Source organism: Cololabis saira, chromosome 20 (genome assembly GCF_033807715.1).
Source record: "Cololabis saira isolate AMF1-May2022 chromosome 20, fColSai1.1, whole genome shotgun sequence".
Lineage (NCBI taxonomy): Eukaryota > Metazoa > Chordata > Actinopteri > Beloniformes > Belonidae > Cololabis > Cololabis saira.
Window position 1 is genome coordinate 218,958 of NC_084606.1, and position 27,224 is coordinate 246,181.

Below are 27,224 nucleotides of genomic sequence, written 5' to 3' on the forward strand. Positions count from 1 at the left end.
AACTACCAGGTTCCAGCGGCTGCAGACGAGAGGTTAATTAGTTGCTCAGCCGCCCCGCGGCTTGTTATAAAAATAAAGATTTCAACTGATAACACATTAAAGCATGAATAACTGATTTATATTTATGTTTTTTGGTAAGTGACCGTGGTATAAGTGGGATAATACCCTTCCAGTTGTACGTTATCATAAATATACTTCGCGGACACAAACCGTCCTCCACTTCGCCTTGAGCGGTTCACGCCCCACGTTGTCCATATATTAATGACAATGTACACCTCATCAGGCATTATCCCTCACATATATGTACATATATATATATGGGCTACTGCCTGAGCTACTGCCTGGGCGGCAGTAGCTCAGGTGGTAGAGCGGGTCGTCCAATGATCGGAAGGTCGGCGGTTCGAATCCCGCTCTATCCCAGTTTGCTGTCGTAGTGTCCTTGGGCAAGACACCTTACCCACCTTGCCCTGTGTGAATGTGTATGAATGTGTATGAATGTTGGTGGCGGTCGGAGGGGCCGTTAGGCGCGATATGGCAGCCACGCTTCTGTCAGTCTGCCCCAGGGCAGCTGTGGCTACAAACGTAGCTTACCACCACTGGAGAGAATGTGTATGAATGAATAATGATTTCTGTAAAGCGCTCTGGGTGCCTAGAAGGGCGCTATATAAATCCAAGTCATTATTATTATTATATATATATATATATATATATATATATATGTGTGTGTGTGTGTGTGTATGTCAACCTGATCTCACAAAAATCCGTGAAATGCCCACGACCTCTCACCACTATTTTCCGTGGTACCAACACGGAAACTGGTAAAATTACGTGTGGGCCCCACGGATATTGTACCATGCAAAGTCAATGGGATCCGTGGTCGTGATATATACACGAATTATGACATTATTATTATTTATATATTATTCTTATTTATAGTGGCTAAATTATGCGTTTTTGTCGCGCAAGGTACGGTTTTTTACTGTCAGTTTGTAAAAACATGTTTTTAATGCTGTTTTAGCAGTGTTTTAATAAGGGTTTTAATCTGACCACCACGGATATAGTACTATGCAAAGTCAATGGGGTCCGTGGTCGTGATATATACATGAATTATGACATTATTATTATTTATATATTATTCTTTGTTATAGTGGCTAAATTATGCGTTTTTGTCGCGCAAGGTACTGATTTTTAATGTCAGTTTGTAAAAGCCCGTTTTTAACGCTGTTTTAGCAGTGTTTTAATGAGGTTTTAATCTGAGCACCACGGATATAGTACTATGCAAAGTCAATGGGAGGCGTGGTCGTGATATATACACGAATTATGACATTATTATTATTTATATATTATTCTTTGTTATAGTGGCTAAATTATGCGTTTTTGTCGTGCAAGGTACTGATTTTTAATGTCAGTTTGTAAAAGCCCGTTTTTAACGCTGTTTTAGCAGTGTTTTAATGAGGTTTTAATCTGACCACCACGGATATAGTACTATGCAAAGTCAATGGGAGGCGTGGTCGTGATATATACACGAATTATGACATTATTATTATTTATATATTATTCTTATTTATAGTGGCTAAATTATGCATTTTTGTCGCGCAAGGTACGGTTTTTTACTGTCAGTTTGTAAAAACATGTTTTTAATGCTGTTTTAGCAGTGTTTTAATGAGGGTTTTAATCTGACCACCGCGGATATAGTACTATGCAAAGTCAATGGGAGGCGTGGTCGTGATATATACACGAATTATGACATTATTATTATTTATATATTATTCTTTGTTATAGTGGCTAAATTATGCGTTTTTGTCGCGCAACGTACTGTTTTTTAATGTCAGTTTGTAAAAGCCCGTTTTTAACGCTGTTTTAGCAGTGTTTTAATGAGGTTTTAATCTGAGCACCACGGATATAGTACTATGCAAAGTCAATGGGAGGCGTGGTCGTGATATATACACGTTTTATGACATTATTATTATTTATATATTATTCTTTGTTATAGTGGCTAAATTATGCGTTTTTGTCGCGCACGGTACTGATTTTTAATGTCAGTTTGTAAAAGCCCGTTTTTAACGCTGTTTTAGCAGTGTTTTAATGAGGTTTTAATCTGAGCACCACGGATATAGTACTATGCAAAGTCAATGGGAGGCGTGGTCGTGATATATACACGAATTATGACGTTATTATTATTTATATATTATTCTTTGTTATAGTGGCTAAATTATGCGTTTTTGTCGCGCAACGTACTGTTTTTTAATGTCAGTTTGTAAAAGACAGTTTTTAACGCTGTTTTAAGAAGAGACAGGCGATATTTAAAGTTTCTCCCATTTCGTCAACCACAGGGGATTCCCTGGGCGTCCCCTCTACGTCATAGAGTGACGAGGGGGGATCCTGATCACGTGACGGATGCCCCCGAATAATAATGATAATGCTAATGATAATAGTAATATTAATATTAATAATAATAAGAAGAAGAAGAAGAAGAAGAAGAAGAAGAAGAAGAAGAAGAAGAAGAAGAAGAAGAAGAAGAAGAAGAAGAAGAAGAAGAAGAAGAAGAAGAAGAAGAAGAAGAAGAAGAAGAAGAAGAAGAAGAAGAATGATAATAATATGATGAATATATCCGCTCATTTTTCAACAGACAAAGTGTGACCATAAAATGTATATTTATATCGTGAGTAGATGTATGTGATGGAAAAGATCAATCTATGCATTTATTAGTGCTATTTTAACGTTTTGTCCTGCTGCCTATCTCGGCGACAGGAAGGGTTGCGTTCAGTGGCGTAACGTATTAAGCCACGTTTCAAAACAGATCTTTCAGACCTCATCCCTCGATCTATTTTGTTTCTATGAAGTGTTAATGTGGTTTATAATTTGTTTTAATATGGCGTTGTAAGAGCACAAGCTGTTAAAAATAAGGGCAGTAGAATACAGCAGGTAAGTATTTAATTTAGGAGTGTCATCAAACCACACTTTTAAATTGAAGTACTGCTCTGATCGTCACATATAGACGGGATTACATTGGAAGTGTCATACAATTTGGTGTTTTCTATTTGTGTCTGAAAATTTCTCGCTAGAAATGTCATCAAACCATCTTTTAAATTGAAGTATATGCATTTAAAAAAAAAAAAGAGGAATGGGGAAACCGCTCGCGGTGATCACCTGCTCCGAGCGTCAAATCTAGCCGCAGACGGGATTACATTGCAGCCAATAGGAGCCTATTTGCGCCTCCGGAGTGAGACTGTGTTGCGTCATTAATCATTGTCTGATAATGTCTCTGAGTGTTTGCTATAAACACTGGTTTGTGCTACAGGTGTATTTATTATTATACTAAATATTAATATTATGATTAATATAAATAATTAATTAATTTCAGCATTATTATTATTATTATTATTATTATCATCATTGTTATTATTATTATTAGTATCATTATTATTATCATCATTGTTATTATTATTATTAGTATCATTATTATTATCATCATTGTTATTATTATTATTAGTATCATTATTATTATCATCATTGTTATTATTATTATTAGTATCTTTATTATTATCATCATTCTTATTATTATTATTATCATCATTCTTATTATTATCATCATTCTTCTTATCATCATCATCATCATCATCATCATCATCATCATCATCATCCTGCTGATTGGGTAACGTATTGCGTCACGCATCGCGTCACTTCCTGGTGTTTGCGGTCTGTGCTGCTGCCGTCTCACGGCGTTTGCAGGCTCAGATCTCTCCCGACTTTTTATCTAAAACTTAGACTGTTTTCTGGTAAAATAGCACTATATCTGGTACATTACTGTCTTTATTTCAACACTCGCTCATTTTCTCTTCCGTAACTTTCACTGTCACCAATCACCGATACATTTTCTGTCCGTTAGCCTCCGTTAGCATCTTAGCATGGCCGCTCCGGCTCCCACCGCTTCACCTCTTTCCTGCTCAGTGTGTGAAATGTTTAGTTATTCCTCTGCCTCCTTTAGTGAAGACGGTAAGTGCTTAAAGTGTAGTTTATTTGCAGGGCTGGAGGCGAGGCTCAGTCAGTTAGAGGTCCGGTTCGGCCAACTAAACCATAGTCCGAGAGCCTCCTCAGCTAACCAGGCTAAGCTAGCGGCGGACCGGCCCGTAGCAGCTGAGCGTAGCCGCTCCCCTGCAGCTCCCGAGCAGCCGGCCAGGCAGGGCAGCTGGGTGACGGTTCGGAGGAAGACTAGTCTTAAAGGGCTCACGGAACACCACCACCCGCTTCATGTGTCTAACAGATTTTCCCCACTTAGCGACACATCTGTTGAGAAACCGACCCTGGTGATTGGAGACTCCATAGTCAGACATGTGAAGCCGACTCCAGAGACCTTAGTTAGGTGCATCCCGGGGGCCAGAGCGGGCGACATAGAAGCAAATTTGAAGCTACTGGCAAAGGGTAATCGTAAATATGGTAAAGTTATCATCAATGTCGGAGCTAATGACTCCCGTCTTCGCCAGTCGGAAGTAACCAGAATGAATATTGTCTCGGTGTGTAACTACGCCAAGACCATGTCGGACTCTGTAGGTTTTTCTGGCCCCCTCCCCAATCTGACCAGCGATGACATGTTTAGTCGCATGCTCTCGCTCCGCCGCTGGTTGTCTCAGTGGTGTTCAGAAAACGACGTGGACTTTATTGACAACTGGGAGACATTCTGGGGAAAGCCCGGTCTGATTAGAAGGGACGGCATTCATCCCACCCGGGATGGTGCAGCTCTTATGTCTAGAAATCTGGCCAATGTTATTAGACACTCCCCCTGACAATGCAGGGTCCAGGCCAGGATGCAGAGCTGTAGTTTAACAGGGCTGGAGCCGAGGCTTAGTCAGTTAGAGGTCCGGTTTGGCCAACTAGACCATAGTCCGATAGAATCCTCTGCGGACCGGCCCGTAGCAGCTGAGCGTAACCGCTCCCCTGCAGCTCCCCGGCAGCCGGCCAGGCAGGGCAGCTGGGTGACGGTTCGGAGGAAGGGTAGTCTTAAAGGGCTCACAGAACACCACCACCCGCTTCATGTGTCTAACCGTTTTTCCCCACTCAGCGACACATCTGTTGCTTCTCAAGGACCAACGCCTGCCAACAAAACTGTAGGATTGCATTATGTAATTAGCGACTCTAAAACTGTAGGATTACATGATATTGGCGACTCTGGCCAGGTGCCTAGCAAAATAGAAGTGGTTGCAGTTCCCCGCCCTCCAAAAGTTCACCAGGTGCAGCGTTATAGAGGCGTTAACCAAGATAACCTTGTAAAAATTAAAACCAATGCACATTTGGTACCAATTACAGACCGAAAAATTAGATGCGGACTACTAAATATACGATCATTAAGCTCTAAGTCTCTGTTAGTAAATGATATAATTACAGAGAGCAGGAGTGATATTTTCTGCTTAACAGAAACATGGTTACAGGAGGAAGAGTATGTTAGTTTGAATGAATCAACTCCGCCCGGCTACTTTAATCATCACATTCCTAGAAGCACGGGCCGAGGCGGAGGAGTCGCAGCAATTTATAACTCCGGTCTCCAAACAAAAATTGAACCCAAGTGCAACTATAATACATTTGAAAGCCTCATGCTTGGTCTGAAATTTCCGAGCCAGAAATCAGAGAAGCCAGTTGTGTTAGTGGTAGTGTACCGGCCCCCTGCTGGTGCGTATCTGGAGTTTTTGTCTGAATTTTCAGATTTCCTTTCTGGATTATTGATCAGCACAGATAAATTCATCATAGTGGGTGATTTTAACATTCATATGGATGTTGAAAGCGATAATCTTAAATTAGCCTTCGATTCTCTTCTAGAATCAATGGGTATCTCACAAAAAGTGGATAAACCGACGCACTGTTTTAATCATACTCTCGATCTCGTTCTCACCTACGGTGTTGAAACTGATGGTCTGTTGGTGTCACCTGTAAACTCCCTTTTATCCGACCATTACTTAATAACGTTTGAATTTAATTTTGTTGATGTTGAAGTGCAAAATAGGAGGTATTATTTTAGCAGATGTTTGTCTGATGAAGTTATTGTTAAATTTAGGGAGGCCATTGCTTATCTTACGACAGTGCGAAATAGTGATGTAGTCGAGGCCAGTGACCTGGGTTCTACCTCTGCAGATGTTGATTTCCTTGCTAGTAACACTGCTGATTTGTTGCATTCAGCTTTAGATGAAGTTGCTCCTTTGAAAAGGAGGGTTTCTAGCCACAGGAGCTTAACTCCCTGGTATAATTCAGATATCCGCATGTTGAAACAAAACGTGCGTAAAATGGAAAGGAAGTGGTACTCTTGTAGGTCTGTAGACTCTCATCGTGAATGGAAAGATATTCTAATAGTATATAAAAAAGCCATTCGCAAAGCCAGAACAGCTTATTATTCAACGTTGATAGAGGATAACAAAAGTAACCCACGTTTTCTGTTCAGCACTGTAGCCAGGCTGACAAAGAGTCACAACTCTGTTGAGCCGTGCATTCCTGCAGCTCTCAGTAGTGAGGACTTTATGGGCTTCTTCAACAGTAAAATCGCGAGAATTAGAGAAGAAATCAACCAGCCGGTTGTAGGTGTTTCTTCAGCTTTAGCGACTTCCCTAGGCTCTGACTTGTCTCTAGACTGTTTTGATCCTATAGACCTCCCTGAGCTGACTTCACTCGTTAATAGAGCTAAGTCAACCACATGTATGTTAGACCCCATCCCGACTCGTCTATTCAAACATATTTTTTCTCTTATTGGTACGACAATACTGGACCAAATTAACTTATCCCTAAGTTTAGGATATGTACCACAGGTTTTCAAAGTCGCAGTAATTAAACCTTTACTTAAAAAACCTTCTCTTGACCCAGACACCTTAGCTAATTATAGACCAATTTCCAACCTTCCATTTGTGTCTAAAATTCTGGAAAAGGCAGTTTCAAGCCAGTTATGTGACTATTTGTATAGAAATGATCTGTTTGAAGTCTTTCAGTCAGGGTTCAGAATGCATCATAGCACAGAGACAGCACTTGTTCGAGTCACGAATGACCTCCTTATGGCCTCAGATAAGGGATTAGTGTCCATACTGGTTCTACTGGACCTCAGTGCTGCTTTTGACACTATAGATCATGGCATTTTACTGCACAGGTTAGAGCATGTTGTTGGGATTAAAGGGACAGCTCTATGTTGGTTTAAATCATACCTATCTGACAGGTTCCAGTTTGTTCATGTACATGAGGTTTCTTCAGAACAGTCAAGGGTCTGTTATGGTGTTCCGCAGGGTTCAGTGCTAGGGCCAATCTTGTTCAGTTTATACATGCAGCCGTTGGGAAGTATAATCCAGAATCACGGCATACACTTTCATTGTTATGCTGATGATACGCAGCTCTATTTGTCTATGAAGCCGGATGAAACAGAACCGTTAGTTAAACTTCAGGCATGTCTTAGGGACATCAAGGACTGGATGTCCAGAAATGTCCTGCTTCTAAATTCAGATAAAACAGAGGTTATCATTCTTGGTCCAGAGCATCTTAGGAAGGGATTAGATGGTGTTGCGATGGCTTCCAGTGAAACTGTGAGAAATCTTGGTGTTATTTTCGATCAGGATTTGTCGTTTAAACCATATGTCAATCAGGTTTGTAAAATAGCCTTTTTCCATCTCCGTAATATTGCAAAGATTAGGAAAATCCTCTCACAGAGTGATGCAGAAAAACTAGTTCATGCGTTTGTATCTTCTAGACTAGATTACTGTAATGTGTTGTTAGCAGGATGTCCAAGTAATTTGCTGAATAGGCTCCAGCTGATCCAAAATGCAGCAGCACGAGTACTGACAGGAATTAGCAGGAGAGACCACGTCTCTCCAGTGTTAGCGTCGCTCCATTGGTTACCCGTAAAATTCAGAATCCAATTTAAAATTGTATTACTTGCGTATAAAGCCCAAAACGGCTTAGCTCCGCATTATTTGCAAGACCTGATAGTGCCTTATGTTCCTGTCAGAGCTCTCCGTTCTCAGAGTGCAGGTTTACTTGTAGTTCCTAGAGTATCTAAATGTAGATTTGGAGGGCGGGCGTTCTGCTATCAGGCGCCACTACTATGGAACCAACTTCCAATCTGGGTTAAGGGGGCTGACACCACCTCCACCTTTAAAACTAAACTTAAAACATTTCTGTTTAGTAAAGCCTATAGTTAGTGTTTAGTAAACCTCTGGCTGGTGTTGGTAAATCTCTAGGTAGTGTAAACTTTAGTGTGTCAGAGTCGCTCCTGTGGTTTCTTGTGCTGGCCCCCCCCTTCTCCTCCCTTTTCTCTCTTTTGTCCATGTTGCAGCATCCTTTGCCGGACACCGGAACCTGCAGGTGGTCGTGGGTGGCTTGTAGCTTGCATTACGGAGCACAAGTCTTTTCCTGACCCTGCACCCCAACCTGGGACTTGCTGATTGGGCCGGAGCTTCGGGAGCTGTGTGCTGGCCTGCGGTCCCCACCCCCGGTCATCCCGTTGCTGCTTCCACCTGCCTGCTGTGCTGTTGCCGTCCCTGACCCACCAGTCTGGCCCTCGGCAGGAGGGTCCCCCCTGATGAGCCTGGTCCTGCTCAAGGTTTCTTCCCTCCTAAAGGGGAGTTTTTCCTTGCCACTGTTTGGCTTAAGGTTTTTCTCCCACTAGGGGAGTTTTTACCTGCCATTGTTTATGTAATAACTGCTCGGGGGTCATGTTCTGGGTATGGGTCTCTGTAAAGCGTCTAGAGACAACTCTGTTGTATTAGACGCTATATAAATAAAATTGAATTGAATTGAATTGAATTGAATCCTCCTTCTTCTTCTTCTTCTTCTTCTTCTTCTTCTTCTTCTTCTTCTTCTTCTTCCTGTGAGAGGAGTGTGAGTGGAAGAGCTGAGAGTGGATGGTTGATTTTTCTATTTTCTGTCCTTTGTTCTTTCATGTTTTGTTAGTGGTGTTTGTGTCAGTTGTTTAGTGTTGTGTTTGGTTAGTTTTATTTAAGTTTGTAGTTGTTTTTGTGTGTTTTTGCCAGCCAGGCTTTGTCTGGCTGGAGGACCACTCAAAGCCAAAATGGCTGCCAGTGGCTTCTCCAAGCTGTCTCGGAAGCATGGCATCAAAGTCGGTGCCGGCTCTCCGTGCAGCGTGGAGGAGGTGGCTTTGGCTGTGGGAGAGATCATCGGGCACAGCTCTGTCATGTCTGCTGCCCGCATGAACAAAGCTGTGGTTTTGTTTTTGGAGAAGGAGGAGCAGGTGAAATGTTTGGTGGAGAAGGGCATCACGGTGAATGGGCTGTTTGAGCCTGTGCTGCCGCTGACGCAGCCAGCAACTAAAATCACACTCTCAAACGTTCCTCCCTTCATCAGTGATGAGTTCCTGATAAGAGAGCTGTCTCGGCACGGTAAGGTGATATCACCAATAAAAAAGATCTTGTCTGGTTGCAAGTCACCTTTACTAAAACATGTTGTATCCTACCGTAGACAGCTCTTTATGATCCTAAATAACAAGACGGAGGAATTTAATTATCGTTTCTTTGTTCGAGTGGACGATTTTGATTATGTTCTGTTTGCGACTTCTTCCCTGGTGAAGTGTTTCGGCTGTGGTGAGGGGGGACACCTCATTAAGGCCTGTCCTAACCGCGCCGGCTCGGCTCCGCAGGTCTCCGGTGGGGGCCCTGCCGCGGCGGCCGAGCGGCCGGCTCCTGCTGCGCGGCGGAGTCCTGGTGCCGCGGTGGGGGATGGGGCTGTGGGGGGAGCTGACTCAGACGCTCCGTCTGGGTCGGACCCCCCCGCGGCTTCATCCGCTCCGGTGGTTGAGAGTCGGGTGGAGAAGGAACAGGTGGAGAAGGAGCAGAGCAGGGACGGTGGTTGCTCTGAGGTGAGTGGTGAGAAGGAGAGTGGAGCAGGTGAAGGTGGTAAAATGGCAGCTGAGGTGACAGGTGGGCTTGGACCTGAGCTGTCTGAAGCAGGTGAGGTGACAAGTGAGCTGGGTGAGGTGACAAGTGTGCTGGGTGAGGTGACAAGTGTGCTGGGTGAGGTAGGTGAGCTGGGTGAAACTGGTAAAGTAATGGGTGAAACAGAAAAAATAACAGGTGAGCTGGGTGAAACCGGTAAAGTGACTGGTGAGTTGGGTGAAACAGAAAAAATAACAGGTGAGCTGGGTGAAACCGGTAAAGTGACTGGTGAGTTGGGTGAAACAGAAAAAATAACAGGTGAGCTGGGTGAAACCGGTAAAGTGCCTGGTGAGTTGTGTGAGGCTGGTGCAGCTACTGAGGCTGAGGTCATGGAGGTGTGTGATCCTCATCCTTTAAAACGGCGCAGTAAGCGCAAAAATACCCAGAAGGAAGTTGTGGGCTGTAAGACTGGTCGGCTGTGGGCAAAACCGAGTGCTGCAGACAGCAGCGACAGTGAAGGCTGCATATCTGACTGCAGTGACATGTCGTGCAGTCAGATGACTGCCAGTCAGGAAAAGAAACTCTACTCTGAAACCATGTTCAAAACGTTCCTGCAGCAGACAAAAGGCATGAAAGGCCTGGATATAGAGCAGCATTTTCCTGACAAGCTAATTTTTTACAAATCAGCAAGACATGTCATTAAAAACAGAGCTACATCAGATCTCACTGATCAGGAAATTTTTAGACTAAGAAAACAGATGCTTAAGGTGAGAAAGCAACTCGGTTTTTAATGATGTTGAAGCTGTTGGTTTTACTCTTATTTATCTCTTTTACTGTCTTTGCTTTTAACATCTCCATCATAATGGATTCTTTTAGAGTGGGGACGTTGAATGTGAATGGTGCCAGAGAGGCAAGGAAGAGGGCACTGGTGTTTGACACAGCAAGGATGAAAAATATTGATGTATTGTTTTTACAAGAAACACACAGCGATGAAGGCAATGAGGTGGACTGGAACAAAGAGTGGGAAGGAGAGGTGGCTTTGAGCCACAACACAACACTCAGCGGTGGAGTGGCCTTCCTGTTCTCTCGGAACTTTACTCCATCGTCCCTGGAGGTCGAGCATGTGGTGAAGGGGAGGTGTCTTTTAGTCAAGGCACAGTTTGAACATCACACACTGTTTTTTATGAATATTTATGCTCCAACAAACGGTGCAGAGAGGAAGAGCTTTCTAGAAAAAGTCAACACTAGACTGAATTGCTGTGGCTCGGAGGATTTTTTATTCTTGGGTGGGGATTTTAACTGTACCGAGTACGAGTTTTTAGACCGTAATCATGCAGAGCCTCATCCAGCCTCCCAACACGCTCTGAAGCAGCTGGTCTACTCCCACGGGCTGGTGGATGTGTGGCGAAGGATGCATACAGACTGCAGACAGTACACATGGTCCCACCTGAGAGAGGATAGAATCTCCTTGGCCAGACTTGATCGTTTTTATTGTTTTAAGCACCATTTTAATGTTTTTAAGCTGTGTAAAATAATGCCAGCTGGTTTTACGGATCATTCTTTGGTTTTATGTCATGTCACCATAAAAAACATTTTACCTAAGAGTGCATACTGGCATTTTAATTCAGTTTTAACATTTGACAAAGGTTTTAGCGAGGCTTTTAGATTTTTTTGGACTGGTTTTAGACACAGGAAAGCTGATTTTACATGTCTTAGGCAGTGGTGGGACCATGGTAAGACTGAGATAAAGCTTTTGTGTCAGCAGTATACTCTCAATGTCACACGTGACATCTGTCGATCTATGAAAGACCTGGAGACTGAGATCGTGGAGCTGGAAACAATGAGTGCTTCCACAGGAAATCGAGGATATATTGAGATCCTCAAGTCCAAAAAAATGGCTTTAGCCAACCTGCTGGACACCAGGGTACAGGGTGCACTGGTCCGGTCCCGGGTCCAGAACATCACAGCGATGGATGCTCCCTCTAGCTTCTTCTTTGGCCTGGAGAAGAAGCATGGACAGAGGAAAGTGATCTACTCTCTGCTCTCTGACACGGGGCAGGAGCTAACTGAGCCTGGTCAGATAAGAAGGCGAGCTGTGCAGTTTTATTCATCCCTCTATACCAGCCAGTATGTAGAGGAGGATGCTCTGTTCGAGGGGTTCTGCAGTGAACTACCTCAGGTCTCTGAGGAGACCAACTCACAGCTGGACCGGCCACTGCAGATGGAGGAGCTACACGCCGCTCTGCAGGGTATGCAGGGACGGCGGTCTCCTGGCATCGATGGCCTGACTGTAGAGTTCTACAAAGCCTTCTGGAGTGTTTTGGCACCTGACATTCTAGAGGTGTTTAATGACAGTCTGACCTCAGGTTCTCTGCCACTGTCCTGTCGGAGGGCTGTTGTTTCCCTGCTGCCAAAAAAGGGCAATCTGCAGGATATCAGGAACTGGCGCCCCGTGTCACTGTTGTGCACTGACTACAAGATCCTGTCCAAGGCTTTGGCCAACAGGCTTAGAGAAGCTATGGAGCAGGTCATCCACCGGGATCAGACCTACTGTGTGCCCGGCAGGTCCATGGTAGACAATGTCTACCTAATTCGAGATGTTTTGGAGGTCTCTAGCTCATTGGGTATAAATACTGGTCTCATTTCGCTAGATCAGGAAAAGGCATTTGACCGTGTTGAGCACGGCTTCCTCTGGAAAACCATGGGGAGGTTTGGGTTCAGCACTGGTTTCATTGCCAAGATCCAGGTGTTATATAGTGACATTGAGAGTGTACTGAAGTTTAATGGCAGTCTGTGTGCTCCTTTCGGGGTGCGTAGAGGCATCCGGCAGGGCTGCGCTCTGTCTGGAATGCTCTACGCACTCTCCCTGGAACCCCTCCTCTGCAAGATCCGCACAAGAATCCGTGGCCTGATTTTACCTGGTTTTAGTAAAAACATCATTTTATCTGCTTACGCGGATGATGTTATTGTTTTAATTAGAGACCAAAATGATATTGACATTTTATGTAATTTAACAGTTTTATTCAACACTTTGTCTTCAGCGAGGGTGAATTGGAGCAAGAGTGAAGCTCTTGCTGTTGGTAATTGGCGTGACGGTCTCCCAGTTCTTCCCCATGGTCTGTCCTGGAAAACTGACGGCCTTAAGTACCTCGGCGTCTTCCTCGGGAACGGGGCTACGGTCCGGAGGAACTGGGAGGGCGTCACTGAAAAAATTGAAGCCAAACTAAAAAACTGGAAATGGCTGCTCCCTCAGATGTCATATCGAGGCAGGGTTCTTGTGCTGAACAATCTTGTGGCCTCCCTGCTTTGGCACCGTTTAGCCTGCATGGATCCTCCATCAGGTCTGTTAGCCCAGATCCAAGCAAAGCTTGTCAACTTTTTCTGGGATGGCTTTCACTGGGTGCCACAGGGGGTGCTGTTTTTACCCAGAGAGGAGGGGGGACAGGGCCTCATCCACTTGGCCAGCAGAACTGCCACCTTCAGACTACAGTTTATTCAGAGGTTTTTGGCAGGGCCGGCAGATCTGGTGTGGAGAGAAGTGGCCAGCTGTATACTGAGACGTGTGAGTAACTTGGGACTGGATGCTGCTCTGTTTTTAACCGATTTAAAATTTTTAAAGTTAAATGGGTTACCTCCTTTTTATCAGGGTGTTTTTAAATCATGGGCCCTTTTTAAATGTGATTCAGGAAAAAGCTCTAACTCTCTGTTCTGGTTGTTGAGAGAACCACTAGTTCATGGAGCCAGGCTGGATGTCTGCAGTGGAGCTGTGCCTGGGCTGACGGCAGCGCTGTGCAGGACCAAGACCCTGGTCCTGAAACAGCTGGTGGACATCGCGGGGCCGGCGCTGTCGGACTCTCAGGCGGTGGGCTCTCTGCTGGGCATCCAGTCCACCAGGGTGGCCCAGAGGATTCTGGAGCTGTGGAGGCAGAGGCTCTCTGGGAGGGAGAGAAGCCTCCTGATGGACTACGGCGGAGGGACTGAACCTGATGACAGGGACCCATTCCCGGAGGTCTTAATAAGTCCCCAATTTGGAGAACTGGATGGACCTCTCCTCAACGACCCTCAGTGGCTCAGCTTGCACACAGCCGACAGGAAAATCATCTACAGAAACTGTGTGAAAGCTGTCAACAAAAAAGGACTGTGTGACAGGGCGTCCACTGTATGGACTGACAAGCTGGGAGGAGATGGAGAGAGTCCACAGTGGAGAGTCTTGTACAAACCTCCCCTCAAGAAGAGAACAGCCGACCTCCAGTGGAGGATTTTACACGGAGCCATCGCCACAAATGCCTTCATCTCTGTTATTAATCCTGCTGTGTCAAACCAGTGCCCTTTCTGTCACCTTCGCGAGACGGTTTTCCATGTTTTTAGTGAGTGTAAGAGACTTTCACAGCTCTTCACTCTTTTAACCACTGTTTTTAGTCTTTTTAATGAAACTTTTTGCAACGCAATTTTTATTTATGGTGCAGGATACAGGAGAAACAATCAAAGAAAGTGGCAACTACTGAATTTTATTTCTGGTGAGGCAAAAATGGCAATCTATGTATCCAGAAAGAACAAAATAGAGGACAGAGCAGTTCAGGAGGCCGCCTCAGTGTGGCGCTGCAACACCAGATGCAGACTGAGACTGGAATTCAATTTTTACAAATTAATGAATGACTTGAATGTTTTTAGGAACCTCTGGTGTTATGATAATGTCCTTTGTAATGTTTTAAATAATGAACTGCACTTTGCACTTTTACTTCAAGAGTGAATGCTGATGTAGCCATTTATTTATTTCTGTATTGGATATTCTGTTTTGTCTAGGCACTTTTAGCACTTTATGATATACTATGTGAACTGTATCCTGTGACAATGTGAATAAAGTGTGTTTGTAAAAATCAAATCTTCTTCTTCTTCTTCTTCTTCTTCTTCTTCTTCTTCTTCTTCTTCTTCTTCTTCTTCTTCTTCTTCTTGTGGGAGGAGGTTGAATGAGGAAGAGAGAGAGAGTGGTGTTTGGTTTACTATCTTTTCTTGAATACTGTCCTGTTCACGGTGGTGGGTTGTTTATTATTTTTTTAGTTAAGTTTGTTAGGTTAATGGTTATTTGTTAAGTTTTTGTTTAAAGTGTGCTTTGTGGCCAGACTTGGTCTGGTCGGGAGGAGGAGGCCAGGTGAGGCCAGGTGAGGCCGTTATGGCAGCCCCAGGTTTCTGCACCCTTTCAAGGAAAAATGGAATTAAGTTGTTGGCCAGTTCCTCTTGCAGTGTGGAGGATGCGGCACTGGCCGTGGGCGACCGGATCGGCCACGGATCAATTAAGTCCGCGGCTCGGGTGAACCAATCCGTGGTCATGTTTGTAGAGAAGGTGGAACAGGTGAAACAGCTGGTGGAGTCGGGGCTGACTGTGAACGGGCTGTTTGAGGAAGTGCAGCCGCCGGCGCAGCCTGCAGCCCGGATCACTCTGTCTAATGTGCCCCCCTTCATCAGCGATGATTTTCTGCTGCGGGAGTTGTCCCGGCATGGCAAAGTGGTGTCCCCCATCAGAAAGCTTTTCTCAGGATTTAAATCTCCGCTGCTTCGTCATGTGTGTCACATCGGAGGCAGGTATATATGATTCTCAAAAACCGGGCAGAAGAGTTTAACTACAAGTTTATTGTGAGGATTGAAGATTTTGATTATACTCTGTTTGCAACGTCATCAAATGCAAAATGTTTCGGCTGCGGGGAGGAGGGCCATCTAATCAGGGCTTGCATGAACCGAGCTCCGCCGGACCCGGCCGCGGCCGCTACCGCTGCCGCCCCTCCGCCGGAGGGTGCGGGGGTTACGGTCGGATCGGGAAGCAGCCCCGACCCGGCTCCGCAGCGGGCGGCTCTCGCAGATGCAGGTATTATGGCTGGATTGGAAGGAAAAGAGAGAGCAGGGTCCGATTTAGAGAGACAGGTACGAGAACAAGAGGTAACTGGGACAGATGGAGTTGCAGAGATGGAGGAAGGTGAACTGCAAGATACAGGTAAGGAGAAGGAAAATGTGGAGGTGGCAGAAGGTGTGAGTGAACTGACGTTGCGTGTGTGTGCGCAGGCTGCCGGTGTGAGTGAACTGACATTGGGTGTGCGTGGGCAGGCTGATGGGGAGGGTGAAGGAGCCTTAAGCTGGAAACCAGTGCTGACTAGGAGCAGTAAGCGAAAAAATGTGGAGGTGGAGGGAGGAGCAAAAGCGGGACGGTTGGGAGATGGAGCAGCTGCAGCAGATACCAGCGACAGTGAAGTCTCCATGTCGGACAGCAGTGAGCTCGTTCTCTCACAGAGCCAAGAAGTAACTGCTAGTCAAGAGAAAAAACTATACAGCTCTCAGATGATTAAGAGTTTCTTGCAGAGGACAAAAGGTGTAAAAAGACTGAACATTGATCAGCATTTCTCTGACAAGTTAACCTTTTTCCTGTCAGCCAAAAATATAATAAAGCATAGAGAATCATCTCAGCTAACTGAATAAGAAATATACAGGTTAAAAAAGCACATGTTTAAAGTTCGAAAGCTCATAAACATGTAAAGATGATGATGCAGTCCATGGTTTTATTTATTTTATTTTTTTATTCTTTTTTAACCTCCCATATGGATAGGTTCAGGATGGGAACTCTGAATGTCAATGGAGCGAGGGAGGTAAAGAAGAGGGCACTTGTGTTGGACGCAGCAAGGACTAAATGTATTGATGTGCTGTTTTTGCAAGAGGTTCATAGTGACCAGTGTAATGAGGGAGACTGGAAGAAAGCATGGGAGGGCCAAGTGGTTTTAAGCCATGGCACCACACTGAGTGGTGGGGTAGGTATACTCTTCTCCAGGAGGTTCACTCCGTCCTCTCTAGAAGTAGAGCAGGTGGTCGAGGGGAGGTGCCTACTTGTTAAAGCTACATTTGATGTTTTTACCCTGGTTTTTATGAATATTTATGCTCCAAATAACGGAGCAGAAAGAAAGGTTTTTTTAGAAAAAGTAAATTCTAATCTTAACGGCCACAGTTCGGAGGGTTATTTATTTTTGGGTGGGGATTTTAATTGTACAGAGTCAGAGTTTTTAGATCGAAATCATGCAGAGCCACATCCAGCTTCCCAGTACACTCTGAAGCAGGTGATTTACTCGCATGGCCTTGTGGATGTATGGAGGAGGACGCATGCAGACTGTCGTCAATACACCTGGTCCCACGTAAATGATGGAGTGATCTCCTTAGCTAGACTGGATAGGTTTTATTGTTTTAAACACCATTTTAATGTGGTTAAGGAGTGCAGAATAGTGCCAGTAGGTTTTACAGATCATTCTTTGGTTTTTTGTGACGGGTTTTTTAAGAATAGTGTGCCAAGGAGTGCGTACTGGCATTTTAACTCTGTATTGATTTTGGATAAAGGTTTTAAGGAGGTTTTAGACTATTTTTGGTGTGGTTTTAGAAATAGGAAAAATGAATTTGATTGCCTTAAGCAGTGGTGGGACCATGGGAAAGTCCAGATAAAACTTTTGTGCCAGCAGTACACTCTCAATGTCACACAGCACATGTGTAGATCTATTAAAGACCTGGAGAGTGAAATCGTGGGATTAGAAGCACTTAGCTATTCCACAGGAAATCGAGGACATATTGAAGTTCTCAACTCTAAAAAGATGGCTTTAGCCAACCTGCTGGACTCTAAAGTGCAAGGCGCGCTGGTCCGGTCTAGGTATCAGAACATCAGTGAGATGGACGCTCCCTCTGGCTTCTTCTTTGGTCTTGAAAGGAAACAAGGGCAGAGGAAGATAATCCATGCACTTCTGTCTGACAAAGGTCAAGAGCTGACAGAACCAAGCCAGATCCGAAAAAGGGCTGTGCAGTTTTTCTCCTCCCTCTACTCATCGGAGTATGAGGGCAACAAATCGCTGGAGAGGGAGTTTTGCGAAGGGCTGCCTCAGGTAGCTGAGGACACAAACGCTCAGCTGAGCCGACCTCTCCAGCTGGAGGAACTGGCGGCCGCCCTGCATGGTATGCAGGGAAGGAAAGCCCCAGGTATCGATGGACTCACAGTGGAGTTCTATAAGCAATACTGGGACATCTTGGGTCCTGATCTGTTGCATGTCTTGAATGAGAGTTTGGCCAGCGGTTCGCTCCCTCTCTCATGTCGCAGAGCAGTGGTGACCCTTCTCCCCAAAAAGGGGAACCTGCAGGAGGTAAAGAACTGGCGCCCTGTGTCGCTGTTGTGCGTGGATTATAAGATTATGTCCAAAGTTTTGGCCTGCAGGCTGAGGGGGGCCATGGAGCAAGTAATCCACTGTGACCAGACCTACTGCGTGCCCGGCAGGTCTATGGTAGATAATGTCTACCTAATTAGGGATATTTTGGAGCTCTCCAGCTCATTGGACAGTGAGGTTGGTCTCATTTCCTTAGACCAAGAGAAGGCTTTTGACCGGGTTGAACACCAGTTCCTTTGGAGAGTGATGGAGAGGTTTGGGTTCAACTCTGGTTTCATTGCCATGATCCGTGTGCTGTACAAAGACATTGAGAGTCTACTGAAATTTAACGGCAGTCTGTGTGCTCCTTTCAGGGTGCATAGAGGCGTTCGGCAGGGCTGTTCCTTGTCCGGGATGCTCTATGCACTCTCCCTCGAACCCCTCCTCTCAAGGATACGATCCAGTATTGGTGGACTGTTTTTACCAGGTTTTAATAGTAACATTGTTTTATCTGCTTATGCAGACGATGTAATTGTTGCAGTCACCACTCAAAATGAGGTTGATACACTCATTAATTTGACTGAAAAATACAAAGTCTTGTCTGCTGCAAAAGTAAATTGGGACAAAAGCGATGCAATTGCAGTTGGGAATTGGCCCAATGGCCTCCCTACACTCCCCCAGAACATGGCCTGGAAGAGAGAAGGGTTGAAATACCTTGGAGTGTTCCTTGGAAGCAAAGCCATGGAAAAAAAGAATTGGGAAGGAGTGGAAGAAAAGATTTGTGGAAAAATGAAGAAGTGGAAATGGCTACTGCCACAAATGTCCTATAGGGGCAGAGTCCTGATTTTAAATAACTTGTGTGCGTCGCTTTTGTGGCACCGACTGTCCTGCTTAGATCCTCCTAGTGGTCTCTTAGCAAGGATCCAGGAGAAAATTGTAAATTTTTTTTGGGGAGGTTTACATTGGGTGCCACAAAGTGTGTTGTTTTTACCGAGAGAGGAGGGGGGGCAGGGCCTCATCCACCTGGCCAGCAGAGCGGCAGCGTTTAGGCTGTTGTTCCTGCAGAGGTTCATAGCTGGCCCGGAAAACTTGGTGTGGAGAGGTGTGGCCAGCTGTATCTTTAGAAGGGTGAGTAACTTGGGACTGGATACTGCTCTGTTTTTTATTGATTCAAAATTTTTAAAAGTTAAAGGGTCACCTCCGTTTTATCAAAGTATTTTTAAAGTGTGGGTTTTTTTCAAGTCCAGCAGAGGTAAGGATAGCTCCGGCTCTCTGTACTGGCTTCTAAAAGAACCTTTGATATATGGAGCCAGACTGGACATCTCCAGTGAAAGTACGCCCGGGTTGACGGCTGCGCTTCTCCGGTCCAAGACCATCGACCTGCAACATTTGATCCAAGCTGCAGGACCAGCCCTTACGGATTGTGGGACCGTAAGACGTGTGCTGGGCTTCCAATCCGTCAGGATGGTTCAGAGGATAATGCAGCTCTGGAGGGGAACACTGACACTCTTGCAGTGTGGCACAGAGAAAGAACCGGACCCGACAGACCCCCCCCCAGGGATTCATCTCAGCCCGCAGTTCGAGCAGGAAGGCCCTCTCCTAAAAGACACAACTTTCAACCTACACACAGTTGACAGAAAGACTGTATATAAAACATGTGTGCAGGTTTTGAACGGAAAGTTTTTGGGAGGCAGAGCCCCGTGTGCATGGACTGAGAGGATGGGAGGCGCTACTCCGCATTGGAGGGTTATTTACAAACCCCCATTGAAAAAAAGAACGGGGGATTTGCAATGGAGAGTCCTTCATGGTGCCATTGCATCAAATTCCTTTTTATCCGTCATTAACCCTGCTGTGTCCAACCAGTGCCCTTTTTGTAGTATGAGAGAGACGACCTTCCACATATTCAGTGACTGCTTAAGGCTGACAGGTTTCTTCACTCTGCTAGCACGTGTTTTTAAACTTTTCAATCAGACGTTTTCCACCACAACTTTTATCTATGGGGTGGGGTACAGAAAAGAAAGCAAGACAATGTGGCAGCTTCTAAATTTTATTGTTGGGGAAGCAAAAATGGCGGTCTACATCTCCAGGAGGAATAAGGTGGAAGGTCTATCCTGTGTAGATCCAACCTCAGTGTGGCGCTGTAACGTCCGCTGTAGACTGAGACTGGAGTTCTCGTTTTACAGGATGATATAGGACTTGGGAAGCTTCTCAGATTTATGGTGTCATCAGAACATTTTGTGTGCTGTGTTGAACAAGGAGCTTGTGTTTAATGATATTCTGAGAGACTGAATGGTTTTATATATTTATCGGGATATTTGAAGGTTTGTGTATATGTGTGTGTTGATTATGTGTTGAATTTTAATAATGAATCTGTGGTGAAGTAAAATGATGATTGACACTGTATATTGAAAGTGTTGAATAAAATGGGTTTGTAAAAATCAAAAAATCTTCTTCTTCTTCTTCTTCTTCTTCTTCTTCTTCTTCTTCTTCTTACTATTACTATTAGCATTATTATTCGGGGGCATCCGTCACGTGATCAGGATCCCCCCTCGTCACTCTATGACGTAGAGGGGACGCCCAGGGAATCCCCTGTGGTTGACGAAATGGGAGAAACTTTAAATATCGCCTGTCTCTTCTTAAAACAGCGTTAAAAACGGGCTTTTACAAACTGACATTAAAAATCAGGTCCTTGCGCGACAAAAACGCATAATTTAGCCACTATAACAAAGAATAATATATAAATAATAATAATGTCATAAAACGTGTATATATCACGACCACGCCTCCCATTGACTTTGCATAGTACTATATCCTTGGTGCTCAGATTAAAACCTCATTAAAACACTGCTAAAACAGCGTTAAAAACGGGCTTTTACAAACTGACATTAAAAAACAGTACGTTGCGCAACAAAAACGCATAATTTAGCCACTATAACAAAGAATAATATATAAATAATAATAATGTCATAATTCGTGTATATATCACGACCACGCCTCCCATTGACTTTGCATAGTACTATATCCGTGGTGCTCAGATTAAAACCTCATTAAAACACTGCTAAAACAGCGTTAAAAACGGGCTTTTACAAACTGACATTAAAAATCAGTACCTTGCGCGACAAAAACGCATAATTTAGCCACTATAACAAAGAATAATATAAAAATAATAATAATGTCATAATTCGTGTATATATCACGACCACGGACCCCATTGACTTTGCATAGTACTAAATCCGTGGTGGTCAGATTAAAACCTCATTAAAACACTGCTAAAACAGCGTTAAAAACATGTTTTTACAAACTGACAGTAAAAAACCGTACCTTGCGCGACAAAAACGCATAATTTAGCCACTATAAAGAAGAATAATATATAAATAATAATAATGTCATAATTCGTGTATATATCACGACCACGGATCCCATTGACTTTGCATGGTACAATATCCGTGGTGCCCACACGTAATTTTACCAGTTTCCGTGTTGGTACCACGGAAAATAGTGGTGAGAGGTCGTGGGCATTTCACGGATTTTTGTGAGATCAGGTTGGTGTATGTATGTATGTATATATATATATATATGTATGTATGTATGTATGTATGTATGTATGTATGTATGTATGTATGTATGTATGTATGTATGTATGTATGTATGTATGTATGTATGTATGTATGTATGTATGTATGTATGTATGTATGTATGTATGTATGTATGTATGTATGTATGTATGTATGTATGTATGTATGTATGTATATATATATATATATATATATATATATATATATATATATATATATATATATATATATATATATATATATATATATATATATATATATATATATATATATATATATAACTCAGGCATAGAATTTACCCAGCAAGAAACTTGGACAACAAAATTTTACCAGAAGAAAAAAGACATCAGCTCATTGTTTTAAACACAGACACACTGTTTTACACTAGTATTCTGACAAGATGTTTGTAACTTTATCCCTATATTTCCTAAATATTACGTTCCAAAAACCAAAAAGGCTGAAATGCTTTTGACTGCTGCAATGCTGTGATATCTATATTTAAACCCTTAATGTAACAACATGATGTGAAACTGGAAGATGAAGTTCATTAATGTAATGTTTTCTTTGACTTACCTGTTTGGGCAGTTATTGAAGCTGGGGTGCTTGTAGTTCCGTTTCTCAGTTGTGCAGAAACATGGAGGGAATAAGACACTCCTGGCTTCAGGCTGCTGAACGTAACACTGTTTGTGTTTGTTGTCTTCTCTTCCACAGTTTCTCCTCCACTGCAGCAGGTCACAATGCAAGACTCCACTTCACCAGCTGGAGGATCCCATTGCAGAGACAGTGACTCTCTGGTGACGTTAGAGACTTTTATGCCAGTAGGAGGAACTGGTTCTGTGAGAGTAAAATGTAAAAGCAATATGTTTTTTCACAATTCAAGTCTTACAGTTCAAAGTGATTGTTTCACTTTATTTACGGACATAAATGATTTGGTGTTGGCTTTTTTCTTGGCATATATGTGATGGGTAATAATTTTCTTTGCAGACTGCCACAAGCCATTACAATAAACTCATAACAATCAATGTAAAATGTAAATTGACCTACAGTATGTGGCTGCCAATAAGCAACAGGTTATAGTATTATTTATTTAAACTCATATTCCTGCATCTTTGTATTGAATTTAAGATAATAATAATAATAATAATAATAATGACTTGGATTTATATAGCACCCTTCAAGGCACCCAGAGCGCTTTACAGAGATCATTATTCATTCATACACATTCTCTCCGGTGATGGTAAGCTACGTTGTAGCCACAGCTGCCCTGGGGCAGACTGACAGAAGCGTGGCTGCCATATCGCGCCTAACGGCCCCTCCGACCACCACCAACATTCATACACATTCACACGGGGCAAGGTGGGTAAGGTGTCTTGCCCAAGGACACTACGACAGCAAACTGGGATAGAGCGGGATTCGAACGGCCGACCTTCCGATCATTGGACGACCTGCTTTACCACCTGAGCTATTGCCGCCCCCAAGATGTCAAACTTAAAGCGTAGAAACAGAAATATTTAAAGCCTAGTTAAAAAAAAAACAATTTTGGCCTCAGTCGTTTGATTTCAGATCCATGACAACTCTGAGGGGGTGAATTTTATTTGTACCACGCCAGGAGAGTTTATATCAAGCATTCCATTCATTTCTAATGTGATTGTTTGGCAGTCAGTTCAGCCAGTCATTGGCAGTTATCACTCCCTAATTTTTAATTGTCAGATTATAATGTGGTAAGTAATAAAATGGTTCAAACTAGTCTAAAGTAGTGTCCCTGCTATAGACTGGTGATGTGTGCAGGGTGAACCCCGGCCTCTGGCCTGAAAGTTGCTGGGACAGGCTCCAGCAGACCCCTGTGACCTGCAAAAGGATAAACCGGGTATAGGAAATGGATGGATGGATAGTCTAAAGTAGATAGTCTAATATATATATTTATACCACGGCCTGTGTGAATACTGGATTCTGATTGGCTGGCAGGTGGAGGTTAAAAGTCATAACCTACACCTAGGTGGAGGTTTTCACTTTTAATTTACACTACTAGAAAACAAGCTCCATCAAATTCCCTGATAACTTTAGTATCTTTGCGCTGGATCAACTGCCAGGTGGTAACCACGGCAACGGAGATTCAGAGAAGAAGAGCCGGCTACCGCAGGACGGACACATGAGGGATTTGGTCATTTATTTTAATTTATTTGGTGACACATTTATTTATTTGAATGATTGATCATATTTGTACCTTAATGAAACGATTTAGGAAACTATCTGTGTCTGTGGACTTTCATTATTTGAAACAAATATATTTAGGGCCCGAGCATTTTCGCTTTTATTTTTCCGACGAAATGAGGGCCTTTTTGCCCCCCTAAACGTGCCCCAAAAGTCACCAAATTTTGCATGCAAGCCAGGCTTGGTGATAAATGTGATATTTAATGGTTTGCATTAATGGGCGTGGCAAAATGGCTCAACAACACCCCCCTAAAAAATTTCGTGCCTCAAGCTCCACAATACGGTTTGACGTACATGCAGGAAAATCGGTACACACCTGTATCATGTTGCAACTTAAAGAAAAGTCACTTGGCGCCATGGCCGAAACCGAACAGGAAGTCAGCCATTTAGAATTAATCGTGTATTTTTGGCGCACTTTATGCCATTTCTTTGACCGCGAATGCGGCCTGAACTGTATCGTGCATCCAGGTGTGTTATACATCAAAACGTGCGTCTCCATATTGTGACGATGCGCATTACTTTTTAGGTGCCAAAGAGCAAAAAAGAAGGCAAAAATTCTGACGCTTATTGCTCGGCCGAATTTTATCGGAGAGACATCGTTCAAATTTACAAACACTCGGCCCGATTGGCACTAAAGGGCCCTACAACCTCATCATGCTACTTATTAAAAAAAAATCCATTTCATTTTGGACGCTTATTGCTAGGCAACGGTTTATCATACAGACATCATTACAACATTGAAAAACCCGGGACGCGTTGTACTACAACATATTTTAGTCTCATCATGCTAGCTATAACGGTTTTTGAAATATTCAACTATGCTCATTTTGATGCTAACGGAACTTTGGACGCTTTTTGCGCGGCAACGCGATATCTTCAAGACTTTGATCAAACGTTTTTTTTTGGGGGGGGGGTGGGGTGGGGGGGTGACGACATCCACTGCCAATCCAGGAAGCAGGAACACACGGAAACACACGTCAGGCACTGGAAATCTGCAACAAAAAAACCACAAACAAAACACGAAACCGGCACGGAGCCGACCAAAACATGAACAGCAATCGACCCAAATCTTGAGATCTGATCGCAGTCTAAGCTAAGCTACCGCTACCGCTACCTAACCCCAAAAACTACAGAGCAAGCATGCAGGTGAACAAGCCAGTGTGTATGTCTATGTGTGTGTATGCGTGTATGTATATGATCATGCGTGTGTGTGTGTGTGTGTGTGTGTGTGTGTGTGTGTGTGTGTGTGTGTGTGTGTGTGTATATGTGTGTTCGTACGTGTGTGTGTACATGTCTTTGTGGCTGTGTGTGTGTGTGTGTGTGTGTGTGTGTGTGTGTGTGTGTGTGTGTGTGTGTATGTGTGTGTGTGTATGTATATGTTTGTGTGGCTGTTTGTGTATATGTATGTGACTGAGTGGCTATATGTAAGAACCTGGTAGTTTGGTACTTTGATCCAACGTTAAACGACTCGGGTTGCTGTGGACTACAACATACTGAGGTCTCATTACACTGTCGATATTGAAGCCAAATTGTCCCATTCTATCCTGTGGGGCTTGTTACCATGGCAACAAAAACCTATGCATTTGTATGGGGGAGAATGTGAATAAACCATCTTTTATTGTTGCCCGAACCGCAATGTGCACCCATGCATGGCATATATTGTTGGACGCGTCTCCATCGTGCTTCGATGGGCATTAGTTTTCTCAGTCAAAAACGGTACCATGGCAATGCTAGATGTCAAAAAGCAAAAAAAAAAAAAAAGGGGAAAATACGGACACTTATTGCTCGGCCGAACTTAATCATAGAGACATCGTTCGAATTTACAAACACTCGGCCCGATTGGCACTAAAAGACCCTACAACCTCATCATCATAATTATTTCGGCTTTTGCGAAATTTAACTTTCAATTTAAAAAAAAATTCCATTTAGCATAGCCGAGCGGAGCTGAGCGGACTAGAATATCTCCCGTTGTTAAGTCGTATCTCGGGTCCATCCTAGTTACTGGAGAAGTCAACAGTGTGTCCATTAAGGAGCTTATGGGACGGTAGTGACTGTTCCAGGTATTAGTCAGACCCTCAGGTGTTAAAAACTACCAGGTTCTTATGGGACGGTAGTGATTGTTCCAGGTATTAGTCAGACCCTCAGGTGTTAAAAACTACCAGGTTCTTATGGGACGGTAGTGATTGTTCCAGGTATTAGTCAGACCCTCAGATGTTAAAAACTACCAGGTTCCAACGGCTGCAGACGAGAGGTTAAATAGTCGCTCAACCGCTCCGCTGTGGCTTGTTATAAAAATAAAGATTTCAACTGAAAACATATTAAAGCATGAATAACTGATTTATATATATATTTTTTTTTGGTAAGTGACCGTGGTATAAGCGGGATAATGCCCTTCCAGGTGTACATTATCATAAATATTCTTCGCGGAGACAAACCGTCCTCCACTTCGCATTGGACGGCTCACGCCCCGCATTGTCCATATGTTAATGACAATGTACACCTCGTCGGGCATTATCCCTCACATATATGTATATATATATATATATATATATATATATATATATATATATATATATATATATATATGCATGTACAAACACACTAAAGGACGGAGCACAGTGACAAGCCAGGAGGTTATGATTAAGTTGAGGCAGTTGGGAGCCGAACCAGACATCACTCTATAGGACAGCAGCTGCCTAAAGCCAACTCAGGCATAGAATTTACCCAGCAAGAAACTTGGACAACAAAATTTTACCAGAAGAAAAAAGACATCAGCTCATTGTTTTAAACACAGACTGTTTTACACTAGTATTCTGACAAGATGTTTGTAACTTTATCCCTATATTTCCTAAATATTACGTTCCAAAAACCAAAAAGGCTGAAATGCTTTTGACTGCTGCAATGCTGATATCTATATGTAAACCCTTAATGTAACAACATGATGTGAAACTGGAAAATGAAGTTATTTAATGTAATGTTTTCTTTGACTTACCTGTTTGGGCAGTTATTGAAGCTGGGGTGCTTCTAGTTCCGTCTCTCAGTTGTGCAGAAACTTGGAGGGAATAAGACACTCCTGGCTTCAGGCTGCTGAACGTAACACTGTTTGTGTTTGTTGTCTTCTCTTCCACAGTTTCTCCTCCACTGCAGCAGGTCACAATGCAAGACTCCACTTCACCAGCTGGAGGATCCCATTGCAGAGACAGTGACTCCCTGGTGACGTTAGAGACTTTTATCCCAGTAGGAGGAACTGGTTCTGTGAGAGTAAAATGTAAAAGCAATATGTTTTTTCACAATTCAAGTCTTACAGTTCAAAGTGATTGTTTCACTGTATTTACGGACATAAATGATTTGGTGTTGGCTTTTTTTTTGGCAAATATGTGATGGGTAATACTTTTCTTTGCAAAATGCCACAAGCCATTACAATAAACTCA

At 43.4% G+C, this 27,224-nt stretch overlaps 1 protein-coding gene across 1 annotated transcript in view; it reads right to left on the reverse strand.

Moving 5' to 3' along the window:
• LOC133420886 (interferon-induced very large GTPase 1-like) overlaps nt 1-23,733 on the reverse strand; it is a 67,886-nt gene extending 44,153 nt beyond the window's left edge. The window contains exons 1-2 of the mRNA XM_061710767.1: nt 23,718-23,733; nt 22,156-22,416 (exon numbers count right to left, since the gene is read on the reverse strand). Of these exons, the coding sequence (XP_061566751.1) occupies nt 22,156-22,416; nt 23,718-23,733 (277 nt within the window). The remainder of the gene's footprint in view (nt 1-22,155; nt 22,417-23,717) is intronic.
• Nucleotides 23,734-27,224: the final 3,491 nt, after the last annotated feature.